Here is a 19,310-nt window from a genome sequence, read left to right as displayed (position 1 = left end):
CAAGTACCCAAGAGAGCAGAGAAAAGCAGCAGCCAAACAATTCTTCTTTGGTTTTCAGGCTGCTCTGGAGTCTATTACCTTCACTTCATGCTATTAGTGAATACTTCTGTAAATATTTTGTAGCTATTAGGAAAAAGTTGGCTATACTCATACACAGAGTATTACTGTGTACAATACCTAAAATGATTGTAGGAAGGAGCAAAGTATACTGGATGCAGTACCACCTTGCCGACAGGTTTCTAAACACACATTACAACACTACTGTAAAATCCTTAACACTGTTATGTGCATCTGTGCTGGCTGGGCCTGATTTTATGAATGATGGCAAAAGACATTAGAAATGGTAACCTAGAATAAAAGCATCAAATGTACTGTGGTAACAGTCGGATCAAATTAACAGAATAGGGACATGAAAGCCAAATTGTTCCAGGCCTCTAGTGCGTTGTCTCTCACCAACATCTCCCATTAATCTAGTCCTATGAATGCATGTATACAGTCCAGTCAACTTCTAAATACCACAGAACAGTTCTTCTATTGGTTATGCCATTTTCTGGTTCTGCCAAGTGGGTAAAGTTTGTGAGAGAATAATCTCTAAATATTCTCAGAAAGCAAGCTACAGTTTTACATACATCCCCAGTGCCCATCCAACCTGCAGATAAGAGTTACCAATGCTGTTTAACTTACCACCACCACCTATTTAGCAACCTAACAAAATGGTTGGTTAGTGTCCGTTAGCAGCTTCTCATTTCCCTGCTTAGACGTCAGAAATAAATATTTATGCTATATTGAGCTAAAAAATGTCTTTAATGATCCATGTACAGAAGTTAAATTGTCCTGTAGAGTATCACAGGCCAGTTCCCAAAAGGATTCTGCTCTTAAATACTATATTCCAGAATGTCTTGTGCCCACAGTGCTGCACAAGAATTAGAGGAAGCATAACACCAACACAGGCAAGTAGGCATCAGCACATACGAACAACATGAACATAATTGTGTTATGTGACCTCACCATGCAAGCCAAACCACAAAATACACAGACACTTCCTTGTTGTGAAATGTATCTTAAATTTGCCTTCCGTGTCATATTTGTGTTTCAACCCACAATTATAAGCCATTTAATTTCTAAATCCCATTGCCATCTTACAGAAACAAACACAGACTAAGTATGGTATATTTAAGACACTTTGAATTACAATCCTTGATGCTTTTAAGTATTTCATCTTTCTCAATCAGAGACTAATACAAGTAATTTTTAAATATGCAATCAGGTCTCCTAAATTAAAAAAAAAAAAAACCCAAACCCACAAACAATTAAGCTTTAATACCTGTTCTTTGGAGAACAAGGGCTGGAATACTGAACCATTTGCAAGAAATAAAATCTTTGCTTACTTTACAAAAAGCTATTTAACCCAGTCAGACAAGAATGAGATCACAGAATAGTTGGACACATGCATGGAAATAAACTACCAAACCTTCATTGATAAGTATCTGGAGTGAATGCCTAGAGATGCAAAATCATCACATCAAGCAGAATAAACTAGCAATCACTCTGTTCTACATAACTTGTTAGTATGACCGGTTAGGCCACTGTTACCTCATGGAAGAATCAGAAGTGATTGTCATCTGTCACTTATAGACTGAATGACAGGATTCTGGTCAGTTATTACAAAAGTACAATCCTTCACAAAAGAGAAGGGAAGTCCCAAGTTATAGCCTGTTTAAGACTGAATGCATTGCATGCTTCAAATCTACTTCATCTGCTGTGACACAAAAAAGGTGCTTTTTTGTTTACGTAGGTTAAATAGTTTCTGCTGAAACATAATTTTGCTAATTGAAAAAAAAATATTTTAGTTGTCAAACTATGTACTCTTTCCATTCCCTTCCTTTTCAGACAGGATCCTTTTGATCCCATCTACTCCAACTCCTATATATAGCAGTCAGGAAACCAAGATCGTCATCACAGGGAATCCACTCAGCAGACTCAGAAAGTTCTTCTGGTACTGTTCACAGCCCCTCTCTTGCTAACAGTCATTCCTATTCATGCTAGTCAAAGAGCACTGGATATACTGAAAAAGAGCCTTTATTGGTCAAAAAAATTACAGTGGACCTGGCAATACCTTTTTCCATCTACATCAGCATTATAAGAAGACATCAGTTGATACTACAGTCAGTCTACTGCGCTGCAAAGCAAAGTCTGACAACACAAGGCTCCAAAGTTTATTTCATTAAACATTATACAGCGTTATGTACAGGGGGAAGAAAAAAGTAGCTATACTATGTTCTAGAAATCCTATTTAAAGTTATAACCCAAAGATCTGCACTACAGTTAAATGACATTAGGCTGTTTCTTTCTCTTATCAACTACTACAGTTATACCCACCTGTTACATTCACTGCTGGCCCAGTCTCGTACTGTGGAACTCCCGAGTTCTGTCTCACACCAAACAGTATACCAGATGTATTATCTGGTGCAGCTGGTGGAGAATCCATAATATAATCCTAATAAGATATTTTCAAGAGGGAAAAGAAATTGGAGGTTTAACATTTTTTTACTTGCAGGCTTCAAAGGGTTTATTTTAAAAACATATGATTGCTTAAAAGTACTCATAAGTACTCAGCTGTAAATCGAGTTAATTACAATCTCCCCAAAATAGTTTCTTTTGACATTTTAGTAAGTTTGCAACTCTCATCAGTGGTTGTTAATTTATTCATAGCTGTTTATCAGAATAGTAAAAACAACCATAAGACCTGGGAAAGTTCATTTTATGAAATATTACTAAACCTGTTTGAATTGCTAATTGTAACTGCTTTTGTTCAAAAGTCTGATGATGTTTCAAATTATACGGGAATTGTTTTACAAAAAACCTGTAATACTTTCTTCCTTCAACCCAAGCTCAGGCATTTGCCTGTTACTCTTGCGTAACAGCTAGCTGCATTTTAAAAGATCAGAAAACAGAACTCAAAGTAGCACAAACTTGCAGCAAGTAGAAGCTTCTCAAAGCAAGATGACATTAAATCAATCAAATTCTACTAAGTGGTCAAGCTTTAATGAAAGTAACAGCATATCTATAGCATGTTGACTGGGAACGGCACTCATTCATGATTTCACTAAGGGTTTTTTTTTCTTTTATATAGAGTAATTTCATACGGACTTCTGGAAATAATATAATCAAATCCTCTTTTCAAAGCACAGCTAACCTAAAAGTTGGTTCATGTTTCTCAGCGCCTGGTTACATTAAGTTTTGAGCATCTCCAAGTACAGGTATCCTCCTACCCTTCAGTTTAAAAGGTTTACCCTTTAGTACTACATATGATCTAAAACATGAAATAGTCCACATTTCTTGGCTCCAACACTGAAAACTGTTAAACCTAAACATCTTCACTGATCACTCAATAGGTAACATTTGGAGGGAAAAGAAACATGAAATTTAGTTCTCTTTACAGATAGTCAAGGTTGGGGGACGAGGTAGGAGAAACACACTTTCCAAGATTCATCAATACTGCTCGCATCTTAATAGGCCATTCACCCTAACACAAACAATCTGAAACATGAAATATTTTCAGCAATAGAAGTAAGGAGTTAAGAAAGACCTTATAATAGAGTTAGGTTTAACTTCCACATTAAGGTATGAAGGGCAAAATATTGGCACTTGATCTTTCTACTCTGAAATAACTCAATTGGTTACACTTCATCAAGCTGTACTGTGAAACAAAAAACTTGACAAAAGTAGCTCCATTTTCCTAAAAAAAAAAAAAGGGGGAAAAAAAAGATCACCCAATACACATACACAGACTTCGTCATCAGTGTATCCATGAGACAAAGGCCAAAACACTTTTTGCTGTAAAGATCAATCTCACAAAATGCTTCCCATTCACAATTGCGCTACTTACTTGAAAACATCCCTGTGGAAGTTACCACATTTTTAACTACCACCATATTGACTAAACTTGACGGAAAGAAGTCTAAAGGAGTGCATAAGTACACATACTAGTATGATAATCTATTTTAAGACTCCTAAGTACCAGAAAAGATTTGAACAAAAAGGAAGACGGTTCTCCCCACCCTGCCTTTTTGTTGTACATCTCTTAAATGAAGACCCTGCAGGACCTTAACAATAATGAAGAGCCATTCTTTCTTGTGGTGAGTGACCTAATCCAATCTAACCAAATTAAACATAAATATTCAAGAGTAGTTGTGGAAATAGTTACTAAATTTCTCTGCTCTATGTTATGAGTAACAGCTACATGAGCTGCAGTCACAACACAGCAGGTGTTACTGTAGCCACAATGGTTTCAAGACTAGCCAGCGAAATCACAAGCAAAGCAGCTTAGACTGCAAACCCCACTTCAAGCACAACTAATGCTCAGGTGGTAAGCCTGTGGCAGGGTCTTAGTGTGGAGGACTACGCACACCACCTACATTTGAAATATGACCAATACAATAGCTACACACAAAATCTGCTTCTCTTACTACTCTGTGGTTTGTTTGTTTTTTCGTGCTGCTAACATTTGAACTTTCTTCAAAATAATAGCCTGGGTATTTTCATGGCATGTGTACATCTCCCTAGTTTATACTAAACATATCTGGCAAGCAAAAAAGTAAAAACAGACATCCTGGAAATTCAAAGTCTCGTAATTTTCAAAATGTCCTTTTCTGTTTACAATTATTCATTTCATGCAATTTGGCTCTGTCATTTTACATACAGAAAAAACCAATACCTTCCCATGCTTTAGAAGGCAAAAACGTTCTAAAGAAAGAAACAAAACAGCTTTACCACATCAATGAAAAAAAAAAATAGCAAACTAACATGTACAGGTGCTCTCACATGCAGAAAGACAAAACCCAACACCTTTATAAATTACGTTCCTAGGGCTCAAGTGAGGAAAAATAAATCCACCACCACTCTTAGTTTTCCAAGAGACTAGTGAAAATACTGCATTCATACTGTGCATCCTAGATTTCCTAGCTGTGGAAACCAACATGATAATTAGTAACCAAATCCACACAGAGAAATTACAATGCATGGTATCACACCTTTCCTCTCCCAAAATTAACTAGGAACAACTGGAACCTGAATCACACTCAGACTGAGGAAAGTGCCTATTAAGTAGGGGAAAGATATGGACAGAATTGGCTGGGGCTTACTGGAGAGCATTCTGAGTGCTGAATTATAGAAAAACTTCACTGCTAAGAACAAATTTTTCTTAAAGAAGAGGATAGCCCTATGCTATCATAGTGTCCTGGTTAAACCACGACACACATACAACAGCAGTAGCTCTGAATTAGAATTGCTGTAAACAGTACAACTGAAGCCAAATCCAACACAGAATTCTGGAAGTGTATTAGCATAGTGCAGTAACAAGAACACAAAAACTAGACTTTTACAGGAAGTCAGCGAATCAAGCCTGTGACTGGAGAGGCATATTTCAATGATAAAACTAGAATACCAAACATTGACAAAAGGTAAATCATAGACCTACATGTTATGAAATTGAGGAAACGTGTTTCAACCCAGTTGGTGATCAAAACCAATCAGTTCCCACAGAAAAAACTTTGACATCCTGAGATTAAAAAATATTGCACCATATTAAGAATGCAAAGGCACTCTGAAGGATGTTCAGCTAAAAAGGGGTCCTGCCACAGTGTCTAGTCATACCTCACCGTCATCTTCACATCACAATATTTTAATTTCAAGGGTAAGTTTCAACATCTGGAAGCTGAAGATCCAAACGTCAAATATTTCCCAGAAAAACTTATTTGAAGCCCTTGCCACTTAGGAAGAATCAAGTGGGGGAGAAACAGAAAATGCGTGAACAAAAATATCACAGAAAGCCCAAGAGAGAGAATCATCAATATAAAACAGTGGTCCCAAGTGAAATAAAGACTAGATAAGGGGCGGGGGGGGGAATCCAAAAAACCTAAGGAGCTCTTGAATGAAGACAATTCAAACCAAGGAGATGAACCAAAATACAGGTAGTATACACATGACACTAAGAACAGCAAATGACATAATGTGGCAGGAGTGATACTGAAAATCACAGAACTTTGCCCAAGAAGCTGAACTATAGTACCTCCCTAAAAAAAAAACAACCCCAAAACAAAACTAAAAAAACCCCACCAAACAAGCCTCTTTCCCCATAAAAAGTATAACAATCAAGTGGCAGGAACAATATAAAAACAAGAAAACAAATTATTCTAGATAAGGCTGAAATTGGAAATACAATTCTGAATCTAGAAAAGTTAAGCTGAAAAGACAGAAGATTCACTTTCAGCATGTCTTAAACACCAAAAAAAACCCAGAAAAATCTTCCTAAAGGTACTCAAGAATTTCTTAGCATCCAAACAATAGGATGTTACATTTAGGATAACTTAAAAAAATTAAGAGCTCATGAAAGCCATGATCAAAATGTCAACACTGTAAAGAAACCATATAACATACGATAATTTCAAAAGTGGAACTTTTAAGAGGCCACAGAATATGTATGCACTGGATATCCCAGAAAAGGATGCATTACTTTCTAAAGCATGTCAGTCTAACTTGGAATAGACAGAACTGACATGGTTAGAGATTCTGTTCCATGCCATGTACCTTGAAAGTCATATTTCAGGCTGCAACTTCTTCAAATAGGTGTTTCTCTACTCTCCCAGGGAAGAACAAGCACCTGCAGATTTTGGCAAAGTAAGACTATAAAACTTAACTAAAGTCTCATCTGTGACATTCCTGTTGAAAGTAAACTCGATGAATGAGAAAGAATTCTCACAAAAAGAAGTGCTGTGTGCATAGTGTCTTTAAAGGAAATCACTGTCTTGATGAGTTATGTCCAGCTTACGTATACCTTTTGGAGAAGTTCAGCTTTCCTACGTCTGTTTGCTCTAAGGTTTTCTAATAAAAACAATGTAAAGGCCGCTAGCAGCTTTATCTATTAGAATAAAAACATGAGCATGTATGTGCGAAGGAAGTAAAGGAGGGGGCTTTCTTTTGCAGTAAAGATTCTGCAAGACATCCTAGCACTCCTCTGAAGGATTTAATAAAGCATACTGTGTCATAAGTAAACATTTATAAAAATAAAATTCAGACTTGAAATACACGTATACATCATGTGAAGTAGCAGACCTTTCTGTATTAATCTGTCCTGCTTTATAAAGATAGATTTAAGAGGACTCCAGAGGCAACCTAGATATCCTACTGATATCTGGACTTCTGATTACATCATTTTTTAGGCCTTCTTAGAAACAGTGACAGACTGATTTAGCTAACCCGCTTCACTAGACATGTCCACAATTTCTCTCCGCAAACTATCGATCAACTGCTGAAGACTCAAAATTGGAAACTATGAGTTCTTTCCTAATGAATCTGCCAGAGATTCAGTTACCCACTTGATAGGCAATGATTACATTGCATTGTTTTTCTTAAAATACAACCCCCCCATTGGCAATGATTTAGCCATAAGTCTTAAGAAGAACACCTAATTCTCACGTTTTAATGGCCCTATTAACTATGTTCATTCAGACTGATTGCCTTGTTCAGCAAATGCAGAATAGGCTGCATGATTTTTATTTATACCAAAAGACTGACAGCTGGGACAACCGCAGGTGTGTGTATTTGCATGGATGGTGGAGATGGTGCCTACTGTCAGGCTTCATTTTAACCTGACAGTAGTAGCTAATATTATAGGCACATTGTCTGAACAGTTTCAGCTTAAATTATTTTCAATAAAAGTATCACATCACAGTTTACCTCATACAAATACGAAATTTTCATCTTCATTCTTTCTCTCACAAAAGTCCAACGGCTACGGCAATAAAAACAGCATCTAACTTGACTCCCCAAAGTTATCATTCTGAGGTTCTGTGGCAATCCAGGAAGATCTATGATACATGATCTATGTGCATAATTCCCTTGGGCTTTTCAAACAAAACAAGTATGTTGTCAAATTGTTTCATCTACCGACCCTGTAACTTTTGGTTGCTTAAGTCCTCCTTACCATAATACTCTTCCACTACAACTGCCACGTGAACCAAAAAGCAAAAACACCTAAGGAGCTACCACTACAGTATTCTCTTAAGAAACAAAAGTCCCAAGAGAGGCACTGTAAAAATCAGGTTGGAAAACCACAAATTACTTTAAACATCAAATGCAAGCTATTTAAAAATGAAATTAATTTATCAATACGGAGTATCAGGCTCTGAGCAGAGAAATCTGCAAAATCTAGAAAATGAGAATTTCTATTATTTCTCCACACAACAAACAAAGTAACCTAAACAGTACTGATTTCTCTTATGCCTAAGACTTTCATTTAATGTAATTCCACTGTTACTAACACTATCATCTTGGAGTCTTGCAAATCAGTATTTTCAAACATATATTTTAATTCACCAGTGCAAGGTTATGGTCCTAGAATCTTTACAGTTTATGTAATGCTAGTCTATAACCTAGTCCAGGTCTTAAAATTACTAGATTGAGTCAGTATGTTCCTCAATTTATTCAAAAGTAATTGCATCTGAGTATTTTACAGTTTAAGGGAATAAAAATTTACCTGATTGAGTATCACAGGCTGTGCTGTTACAGTAGTCACTGGCCTGGATACAGGTTGAGCCACTACAGGAACTGTGATACTTCTTGATACTGGCTGTGTCGTCACTGGAATGGTTACAGGTCTGCTAACAGGCTGTGATGTTCCAGAACTTGACCCAGGCATCTGCTGTGTTGATAAACATCCAGCAACTGGTCTCTGCAGTGTTTGTGAAGTTCCTGAAACATTCACTGGTATAGACAATGGCTGAACTGCTACAGAGCTAGTTGTAGGTCTGGATACAGACTGAAAGACTGATGAAACAGGCATGGCACTGGGGCTGGAGGCAGGTGTCGCATAATGGTGACTGTCAGGCTTGAATGTAGTAACTGTACCTGTTGCAAAGGATTCCAAAGTTATCTTTATATAATTTTGCAGTCAAGTGTTTCATAAGTGTTGTGGATTTTTTGTTTTTAATTACCATATTAGGACAATAAAGTACCTCTACTGGGTGCACCATTCTGTATCCCCCTTCGTGATGAGCTGAGGTTGACTCTGTTCAATATATCTGTCAAAAGTTACATTTATCTTAATTGCAGTTAAATTAATAACTTAATTGCTTTTCAAATTAAAAGTAGCATTCATGTCCACTAATTAAGCCAATTAGGATTTAACTTATAAATTAGAATATTATTTCTAAAATAAATACCTGGCAAAACAAAGTGTTATTTGTACAAATTAAGATATGTTCTTCTACTCCCCTTCTCTTAGGCTAAGCTAGTTCACCTAAGAATCTCAGGTTTTATTTTTTTGGAGATAGATTAACACACAAATAAGAGTGCAAACAAAAAAAGAACATTTCATAAATATTTAGCTTTACTGATTATAATGCATTTATTCACTTCTGTTTCTCATATACATAATAAGTTCCCCAAATACTAGAACTGCTCTACACTAAAGGAAGCATTTTCTCTAAACCAGTAACTACACAATTTGCTTCTGTATTACAGGAAAATACAGCACTGACAAACTTGTTTTTAGACTTCATGATCTCCATTTTCCAATGTGAAGGAAAAAATCAACAGACCAGCAATCAAAGGAGTTGTGTTGGAATTGCATTACAAGAGGACTGATTTTCCTACATATCCTACATGGTATTCTATGACCAGAGTTCTAGGCCATCAGAAACACAGGAAATTTCTTAGATTTGATGTTTACTCCCTAACTAATGCCACCAATATTCCCCGACTTTTTATGTCTTAGTCTGGAGTTTCTAATCATTCCAGAATGTTACAAAAATATTCATCAAATCAAAATATGTTTCTACCGCCAGATTCTCAATTCCATCAGTGTTGCTGTTAAGTTTCTTGCTCTGACATGTGAAAATATGCATATGAAATTAGACTGATCCTCCAATATCTAACCAACAAGGTTTAAAGTACCTTCTCAAATCAGGGTCAAATTACACCAGGATCTCAAACAATAGATCTTAGAGTATCTGCACATTGTCTTTAACAACCTTAAGGCTGTTTCCACCAGCCACGGCTCATTAGTATAGACTACTCAGGTTGATAAATAAATCTAATAGCAGTAGAGCTCAGAAGATCACAGCTTTCAACCTGTCACCTGCATTTAGATCATACTAATAAAAAAGCAGCTGCAATCAACAGATCCAAACAGGTTTGCATTTTTTAAGATACGACAAAATTTTGTCCTGTAATAGTAATACCATTTTTACTTCAACACAACACTAACTACAAGCAAGGATTAACTTAATTCAGGATTTAGCTGAACACATACTTTTTTTGTATTTGTTAATAATCTGTACCTCACATTTGAATTCCAGAGTGAAAAGGAACTAAAGCCTTCATCTACCTACAAAAAAAAAGCTATCCTAAAAGTTATGTCTCACAAAGCTTACTCAGCTTCAGACAGTCTGATGTGCACACAATTCACATCCTAAAATACAAAGGTAGATTTTACTGTTTTTAAAAAGAACATTTCAGGAAGTCAGTGAAATTATAAACTAGATTTACATGACCCAACTGATTTATCATAGGCTTGATGTGCCCTTTCCCCTCCCCATCAAAGTTTTATTTGTCCTGTTTAGGTAAAACAGCACTGAAGTATAAGAAAGCTAACATGCAGAACAACATTTTAAAGTAGCAACACATTACAGGTTTGTATCATTATGAAAAAGGAAGCAAGAAAAATGAGCATTAACTGTAGGAAAAATGAGCAGCTGCAGGAAAAGGTAAAGGGAACAAAGTGTGAATTACTTTTCATCCCAAACTAATCCTCCAGTACATCAGAAGAGGCACTTTATTGTACATGACACTGTGCCAGCAGGTCAAAGTTGGGTTTTTAACTATTTCCTTCAAGTTTTCCACACCAGTCTGTATAAAAACTGATAACTGCATTGTCAGGAAAAGGTTAAAAAAAATTGCTATGTATTGCAGAAAATATACCTTTCAGAAAAATCAAGAACTACATGCAAGTCTCCATTTGTCATCTAATCTTTCATCTGATCAGACAGGAATTTTCTCAGGTAAAAACTAAACAACAGTGATAAGCAAAGTTGAATTCACTGTGTCTTGCCTATCACCAATAACAAACTGAAGCCTGACTACTGCCAGGTAGTACTACTTACAAGCCAGAGAAGAACTGAGGTCATTCTTCCATAGCTGTTTTTGATAGTGAAGTAGAAGATTACAAAGAGAAAAGTTGAGGAAAGGGAAGGAAAAGAGATAAAGTAAAAAGTTATACCATAAGTGATTTTACTTGTGTCAGGACCGAGTATGGACAGCACTAGAATAAGAGGTATACATTGTAAGAGTCTATCTTTTACCAAAGTTCTTGAAGTTGCTGAATCATGTCAAAATTATAGTTTTCACCTGAACTATTTCTACCCTTTATGACTACAAAAAAATCTTGAGACAACGACTGCAACAAAACTTGGCGTATTTGTTGTTCCAACACGTGCCTAGTGCCTTAATAGTTGTTCTATGCCATGACCTACTGCCAATGACCAACAGCAATCCAGAGGTCTCTGGACCTTCCAGAAAACAGTAAGGGTATTTTTCAGTCCTTCTAGAAGTTCATAACTGCAGAAAACTTTTTAGAGTAACTTTAAAATATTCTTCAAATTTTCAAGAGGATCTAGTATATTTTTAAAATATTCAAAAAGATTAACACTTAAGAACTATTTTCAGGTGAGAGAACTTTAACATCAGCTTCAGTATTTCTTTAATATTTAAACCACTTTTTTAAGCTAGTGTAAGAAGCATTAGACTTATTATCCCAGTGAGTAACAAAGTAAAATAGAGTTCAGATGCAAGATGAAAGTATGGTGAACTAAAATGACTGAACAGCTAATAACAACTCCAAAGTCCACGCAGCGGAGTGTGACAGAGAGCCCAGTTTAACGTTTTGTCGTGAGAGTCTTCACTGCAAACTATGCACCTTCAGAAAATGACTACAGAAATCTTGAATACAAGCATAGCAGAGATGAGGCAGAAACTGAAAGAAGTAAACCTCACCAGGCAAAGTCTCGTGTACTTGATAGCTAGAGAAACCTTAGGTCAAACCTCTTAACAACTGACTACAAGATAGCCACATACAGAAATCAAAAAGTTTCATTACTAAAATTAAGTAACAAAAATAACATTCTCCTTTACTTACCTGCCAAAGCCCAAGCACAGGACAAACATGGAATCCTGACACATCTGCTGTCATCACAACCACCTAACCTCACTCCCTGCACTAGGAGAAAACTACAGAACTTGATGAAAAAAACTCTTTATTTTACAGGGGATGAATTAATTTATTAACAATAAAAATCCCTTACTTGAGAGGCTTCTACTATTTTCACATTAATCACTTTTCCTGATTGTGCTTTTATTATAGACACTTAAGACAGTTACCTTGGTTTTGTCAGAATTATGTCCACCCATTCAGACTGTCTACCAACACATGAAATGTGAGGTGGAGAAAAAAGAGGGACTGTAACATGAAGACTTAAATTCATGCACATTCCTTTAGTAGGGAGACACTTCCAAGTATCTAACTAAATATCAACCATATTGAGAGCAATTGCATGCATGGTTTCAGCACTGTATACGTTGGATTTTTAACCATATTGTTAATGCTAAAACCTTCAAACATCCTTGTTTTGACTTCAGAGATTTAAGGTTAGAGGTAGACAGAGCTGGGCATAACCTGGGTTTTAGGACAGAATTTCTTCAGAATTCCAATTTTCAGTACGACAGCGACCTAGAGAACAGCTTTAAGATGTAGAATTTCTTAAGTCTTATTGTTAAAAATTCTGTATTTTCAAAGTAAGTTTAAAGTTTTACACCTTGAAACATCTGTTTTAAGTTATGGAAAATGTTATCTTACATGTACTAGCTGGCTTCGAGCTTGAGATTTCCCCAACAAAGATTGGCTCATCATCATCATCATCCTCCTCCACTTCTTTCACTCTCTTTTGCCATGGTTCTAGCTCCTCTTCTTCACATTCCATAAATAATTCTGCCATCTTGAGACTAGACAGTAAAAAACAAAACATACATACCAAAACATTCAGTACTTCCATGAAACAAATGTTTCACTGTTCAGTAAAGATTACCGCACTTGACAATAATTCCCATAGAACGGTATTCCTTCCTCTCCCCACCCCCGCTATGTTCTATACAGGTTGAACCTGATCCAATATAGAAGATCTTCAAAGACTGACACCACATCACCTTTCTGATAATTACTTGAATTCTCATCTTTGCTATCAAAGATGAGAAAAGACCAAAGATATCCTCCACATAATTTAAACTATTTTTGTATAATCCACCAGTAACTATCAGAGGAAGCCTCTGACACCACACTGAAAGGTATCTTTTAAAAAAATACTCCTATTTCAGGTAAGTGATTCACAAGAAATGTGAAGACCCTACTATGAAGCATGTAATATACCCGGCACAACTGAGTTACTGAAACACTAGTTACAGCTTTATTCTCTTCACGTCTAAAAAAACCCCAACCCAAACCCAACAAAACCCAAACCCAAACCCACAACCTACCACAGCCCCACAAGTTTTGTAAGATTTTGCCAGGGCTACCCATATAGTCACATCTTCTTTAAAACTCAACAAAAACAAAACAAAATTCCCCAAAACCCACACAACAAAAACCAAACAAACCACCCACAAAAAAAATTCAAACAAAAAACCCCACAACACCAACAAAAACCCCAAACCATACCCACAATGCATTGCATAGTGTTTTCATTATCAATTAGGACTTGATAAAAATTTTGCATAGATCTCATTAGACTGAGTCCCTCATGCTTGGAGACTTGCTCTTGCAGCAAGGAAAACAAGTCATGTATGAAAATAGTAATGAAAATATGTACCTTTTGGAATTAACCAAATTAACGTTAGCACCTCCAATCACAACTGGTTTTATTTGTTTTTTAAATAAACGGTGATGGCCAATGAAGTTTTCCACTTTCTTTTCATATCCTCTAACATAATCTTGAAAGTATTTCTGAACAATACAGGAAATAAGAAACTTGTATATTTCTTTACACACACTACCAATAATCTGATTTGTAATAAGACCAGTAATTTTATAAAACCACAGGGCTGTCTCAGCAATAACCAGGATCAGGATCCCAATACAACAGCATTTGCTTCGCCTAAGACACAGAGCTTCACAAAATTCAATGTCTCCATTTTTTTGGTAAATCGGAGGGGAAACAATACAGTTTTGCATGAGGAACTCAATAGTAACTCCAGCCAATATAGGAATTCCTTGAAATTAATGAGCAGTTAAGCACATGAAATTCAATTCATCATTGGACTGCCTTGACAAAAAGTGAAGAATATCCAAGCAACAGTTCCTTTCATGAAGGCCACAATCAATATATTTCTAGTCTTATTACCAGGCTACTGCCAACAAAATACATTACCAATACTTCTCTCATTTTTGTGCTGATGCAACACTTACCTGACAAAGCAAACTAGTTAAGGAAGCTTGACTTCCCACTATTATGCAGCAATAGCTCTCTGACAGTTCAGCTCCCTAAATCTTACAGCCAAGGCAACAGATCAGCACTAATGTATATGATTATGTCACTAAAGACTATCAAACCTTCTACACAAGGTGACAAAAATCAAGATTACATTCATAATCATAAACTGGTATTTCTTAAACTAAATTATTTATCTTGTAAGATGAAGAGGATGTTTATTCAACACATTTTTCTGTACAATTTCCCATGATTTTCTCATTTCCAAAAATATTTTGAGAGCAACATATATATTAAACATTGGGTCAAGTTTCTTTTTTGAAAGTATAATTATGCAAAACTAAGAATACCTATCAACAGTGTTTGAAATGGAAGTCTTCAGCACAGACACAGTGAGAAACTGTCTAATATCTAATAAGAGAAGACAATTTCAGGATAGGAGTAATGAGCTGCTAGATTTGGTGATGGATTGTAGAAATAATTAGTCTGTAATAGCTTTTCACAGGTGAGCAGACAGAATCATGCCCCTACTTGCATTAAAGTGCATGAGAATGGGGCTGCTGGTGTTACATGCTAAGTCTTCGGGATAATATAAAGTAGCAAAGCTATACTCCTTCCTTCCTCCCTCCCTCCAGCAGCTGAGGGTGCTGAAGTTAAACATGGTGCTAGGAAAGAAGAGAATAAGACACTAAACTAGATTCTTGTCATAGGAAAAGATGAAGAGTGTGAAGCCAATTTCCACTTGACAGAGACAACAGAGGCCACGTGCCAGGTCTTGGAAAGAGAATCAAGCCTGACTCTCCTCTGTAGCAGGACGTTCTTTAGAATGCCTTTTCTTTACTAACACACAGGCAAAATTTATTAGACTTCAAGGCAAAATGAAAGACTATTTTCAAAGACTTTTTTCATGGAACTGACAACATAAATGAGTTGTGGTTTTTTTTATTAAAAAAAATTAGTTTTATTTGACCTCAAGGGAAAAAGGTAGTCCATTATAAAATGTGCTCAGAGAATGCAAATGACAGCACATGTAATTTATATTAAAAACACAAAATAGGCAAAAGCAATCTATATGTTAGCAGAATTCTAAGAAGATACACGTCATAACCTCAACTACACTATAATGCAGCTGATTTTTTTTTTTTTTAAATACAGTTAAAAGTAATTTGGTAACATAAGCATGGACTTTTAGAAAGTTACACCAACTTATGCACCTCTTATGGATGTTTCATTTTATGAATCGGGATGTACATATTAAGGTATTCTCAAAAGGTGACTCAAAACGTATGGCAGCTTTTAAAAGGCAAGCATCAAGATTATTTCAGATCTTTCAATCTGATTTTTTTATTTCAATGCTATGATTTGAAGCCAAGCTTTCACTGACTTTTTTCCTGGCAACAAAGCCAGCCTAAAGAGTTCCTGCCCTGCTCCTGCACTGCTCCCTCAGTTGTGCTAGTATGACTTTTCACGGGACTATGACGTGAACCAGCGCAGGTTAAAAATAATCTGGCCCACTAACAGTTTTACTGGCACGACTGAGAAGTCAAAAAATCTGTGGCCTGAGCAATCAAAGTTGCAGTAAGGGGGAACGGATTTGATTACAGGAGGTGTGCAGGAACTGCTCAAATGGTCTCCATTGCCAAAGGAAACATCTACATCCATTTTTAGAGTACAACTAGCTTCCAAGATTTCAGCTTCTTTAACTACATTAACGCAGAAAATGCATTCCAGGAATCCTGCTAGTGGTTGCTCTCAAAGCCAAAACCAACAGTGAATCCTTCCCCCGACTCTCCCCATATATTTCCCAGTGGAGGTACAGATGCCAGTACAAGAAAGGTAAACCTACTGACAGTAGTCTTTATTTTCCTCATTTTTAAATATGTATAAACATATATACACATTCATACACACATCTCCTTAAAGATAGTCCATGGATGTGAGAGGTCCAAAACTCCAATGAAATGCTTTATGTATATAATCAAAGAAAGTGTTTAAACCATTGTTCAAGGCTAAAAAGTGTCAAAATTGTGAACAAGTTCTTTAAAACATTTTAAAAATATCACTAGACTATATGAAGATATTGCTTTAAAAGGCAACTGCCCAGCAAAAACTATAGCTAGTCCTAAAAGTTCATTAGGCAGGCACAGATAATCAACAACCTGCAAAAACACAAGTCCGTGGAACGCTATTATAGTAACTAGACCAGCAATGAACTAAAAACCTGATACAAGACAGAAAAAAATTTGAACTCGTTGCACAAAAGAGCAATAAGCTTCTGATGAAATAAGTGTTTTAAAAGCACTAGTTTGGACATCTTTATTTATCATGGCGACTACATTTAAAGATACCTAACTTTATTAAAGGCCAGTTGTATTTATAACCTGGTTTTTTTACTATTAGGATTTAAAAGCACTCACATAGAAACAACAAAAATGATACAAATATTAGTAAATGTAACAAAAGTGTAACAGCTGTAGTGAAAACAGCAGAAAGTGATCTGCAGAAGTGCACCTTAAAGATGCACAGAAATCAATACTATAGAAAATCATGGCAAAGGCAGCTGCATTAAGATTTAGAGTTACTGAAAACCCATTTATTACTTCAGATGCAATTCACCTGTTCCACTCTGAAGGTCAAGTAACATTTCCAATACTCATTACTTCTTTGGATTGGCTTAAAATAACTGAAACCAATCACTAGTATGAAATTGGTAGTGAGCTTAAAGAGTGAGGACATCTACATTAACCAGAAAGTTCTCAGACTAGCCTTGTTTGTCATCCTTCCATAATAGTATTTATCAGTGAACTATTGAAACATTTTTTGTCTCCAGTTTAATAGCTGCACTTCAAATGAACGGGGAAGTTATATTATTTACAACACAGATCATACAGTGAGCACCCACGTTGTATTTTTCAGATGACTTCCCATACAGGCACATAACTTTGCATCATGTTAGTTGTAGAAGAGTGTGCAATCCACAGCTTCATCCGGACTGTGAGCAACTGTATTTTTATTGAGTGCTGCATTTGTTTCAGCAGCGAAAAAACGATGACCAAGCTGAAACTGAACCTGAAAGTTTTAAAAAGCCAAAGCATAAACCAACTTCCCTCAAAACCAAACCTAAACAGCCAACACTACCCTCTCTGCCATGAGACGGTATAAGCTCCGCCTAGGGAAGGGCAACGCTGCCTTTGCAAACCAGTCAGAAGTTCACACCCCCGAGCTGCGATGGGTGCGAGGCCGCGGGAGGAAGCCAAGTCCCCGAGGGCAGCCGAGCAGCTGCCGCTCCGCCCGCAGCGCCCCTGGCGCCGCCGCCTCTGGCACAGCCTGACCGCCCTGCGTCCCGCCTCCCCGGTGCCGGCTGACCACAAGGACTCGACTGAGGCTGCAGGTTCGGGTTTGGACGAGGCCCGCATACCACAGCCGCGGCGGGAGGGGAGGAGGCCCGGCGGCAAGCCCGGCATCCACTGCCAATGGCCGGGGGCCCTGGCCGCAGCCGGCCCCCGGACGGCGAAGGCAGGGCGGAGCGAGCCCTATCCGGGACACCTCTGCGGGCAAACCCCCCCGGTTCCCAGCGGGACCCCGCGGGCGGCCCGAGGAAGCCCCCACGACCCGGGGTCCCCGCTCCACAGACGCGAGGGGGGTGCAAGGCCGCGCTCCGACCTAAGATGGCGTCGGTCTCGCAAGCGACAATCCCCCCCGCGGCCCGCCCGCCGCCGTGCAGCGGCTCCCTCCGCCCGGGGAGGCGGCAGGCCGCCCCGGCAGGGAGGGCCGAGGAGAAGGAGCGGGCTGGCTTACCGTGCTGCGCGTCCGGAGAGGCCGCGGCAGGCCGCCCCGCTCCCTTCCTCCCGGGCTGGCGGGGGGATGGGAGGCAGCCGCGCTGGCGGAGACGCCTCACATCGCCGAACCGGGGCGCCCCACCTCAGCCGCCGCCGGGGGAGGGAGGGCGGGCGAGGGAGGCGGGGGTGGCCGCGCGGCGCCCGGCGCGCTGCCTGACGGGTAGAGCGCGGGTCAGCCCCACAGCGGCGCCTGCTTTCCGGCAGCCGCGGGGCGGGGCCGGGCCGGGGCCGCGCGGGGGCGGGGCCGCGCGCCATGTGCCGGGCCTCACACCCCGCGGCCGGCGGTGGGCCGCGGCCTGGCGCGTGCCGCCCGCCTCGCGCCCCCTAGCCGGCCGGCCCGGCCCGGCCCGCCCTCCACCGCCTTGGCGAGGGCTGACAGGGCCAGCCGCGACGCGGCCAGATCCACGGCGGGCCCCGCGGGCGGGGAGAGGACCCGCGAGCAACATTCACCTCAGCGGTGCCCCGTAAGTAGGCCCCGCTTGCCGGGACGGCGGGCGCGCCCCTCGGTAGGCCGTGACGGGCGGTCAGGCCTTTCCCTTGCGGTACAGTCTATCACAAGCACCAGTAACTCCACACAGCCGTATGGCCAAACAAAAGCTGGGGTAAGCTGTACCCAGAGTTAACATTAAGTACAAACAACTGAGAATATAACACAGAGTATGTTGCTGGAATCGGTAGAGCGTAAGATCCTAAACAGTGCTCTTCAGACTGGAGGTTCATTGTGCATCTGTGTTTTCATTGTGGTTTTTCATAGCCATTTACACAGTGAGTTAAATAATCAAATACATGATTAACTGTTCCAAAACTTTACTGAATAAAACATTGCTGTTTACTTTCAGTGGGACATCACAAAGCTGGTAGACAAGGCCTTAACTGGGCACCGAAGCCATGGTCGCTAGAGAAAACAGTTCTGGAGCACAGTACCGCAAAGAGCTAC

General features: G+C 38.9%; 1 protein-coding gene across 7 annotated transcripts in view; it reads right to left on the bottom strand.

The window, feature by feature from the left end:
- The window catches only part of ZNF280D (zinc finger protein 280D), a 52,448-nt gene extending 33,994 nt beyond the window's left edge, over window positions 1-18,454 (bottom strand). For 5 of the 7 annotated variants that reach the window (XR_007767085.1, XR_007767086.1, XM_050903136.1 and 2 more), the window contains exons 1-5: window positions 18,333-18,392; window positions 12,911-13,056; window positions 9,015-9,080; window positions 8,537-8,907; window positions 2,380-2,497 (exon numbers count right to left, since the gene is read on the bottom strand). Coding sequence is in view for 5 of the 7 variants with exons in the window: in XM_050903136.1 (XP_050759093.1) it covers window positions 2,380-2,497; window positions 8,537-8,907; window positions 9,015-9,080; window positions 12,911-13,049 (694 nt within the window). In the remaining 2 variants the exon portion in view is untranslated. Of the gene's footprint in view, window positions 1-2,379; window positions 2,498-8,536; window positions 8,908-9,014; window positions 9,081-12,910; window positions 13,057-18,332 lie in introns of all 7 variants that reach the window. The other 2 variants (XM_050903140.1, XM_050903135.1) reach the window with 2 other exon arrangements.
- Window positions 18,455-19,310: the final 856 nt, after the last annotated feature.

The sequence above is a fragment of the Gymnogyps californianus genome, chromosome 11 (assembly GCF_018139145.2).
Source record: "Gymnogyps californianus isolate 813 chromosome 11, ASM1813914v2, whole genome shotgun sequence".
NCBI lineage: Eukaryota > Metazoa > Chordata > Aves > Accipitriformes > Cathartidae > Gymnogyps > Gymnogyps californianus.
The sequence above is the reverse complement of the archived record's forward strand: the minus strand, read 5'-3'. Positions and strand labels throughout refer to the sequence as shown.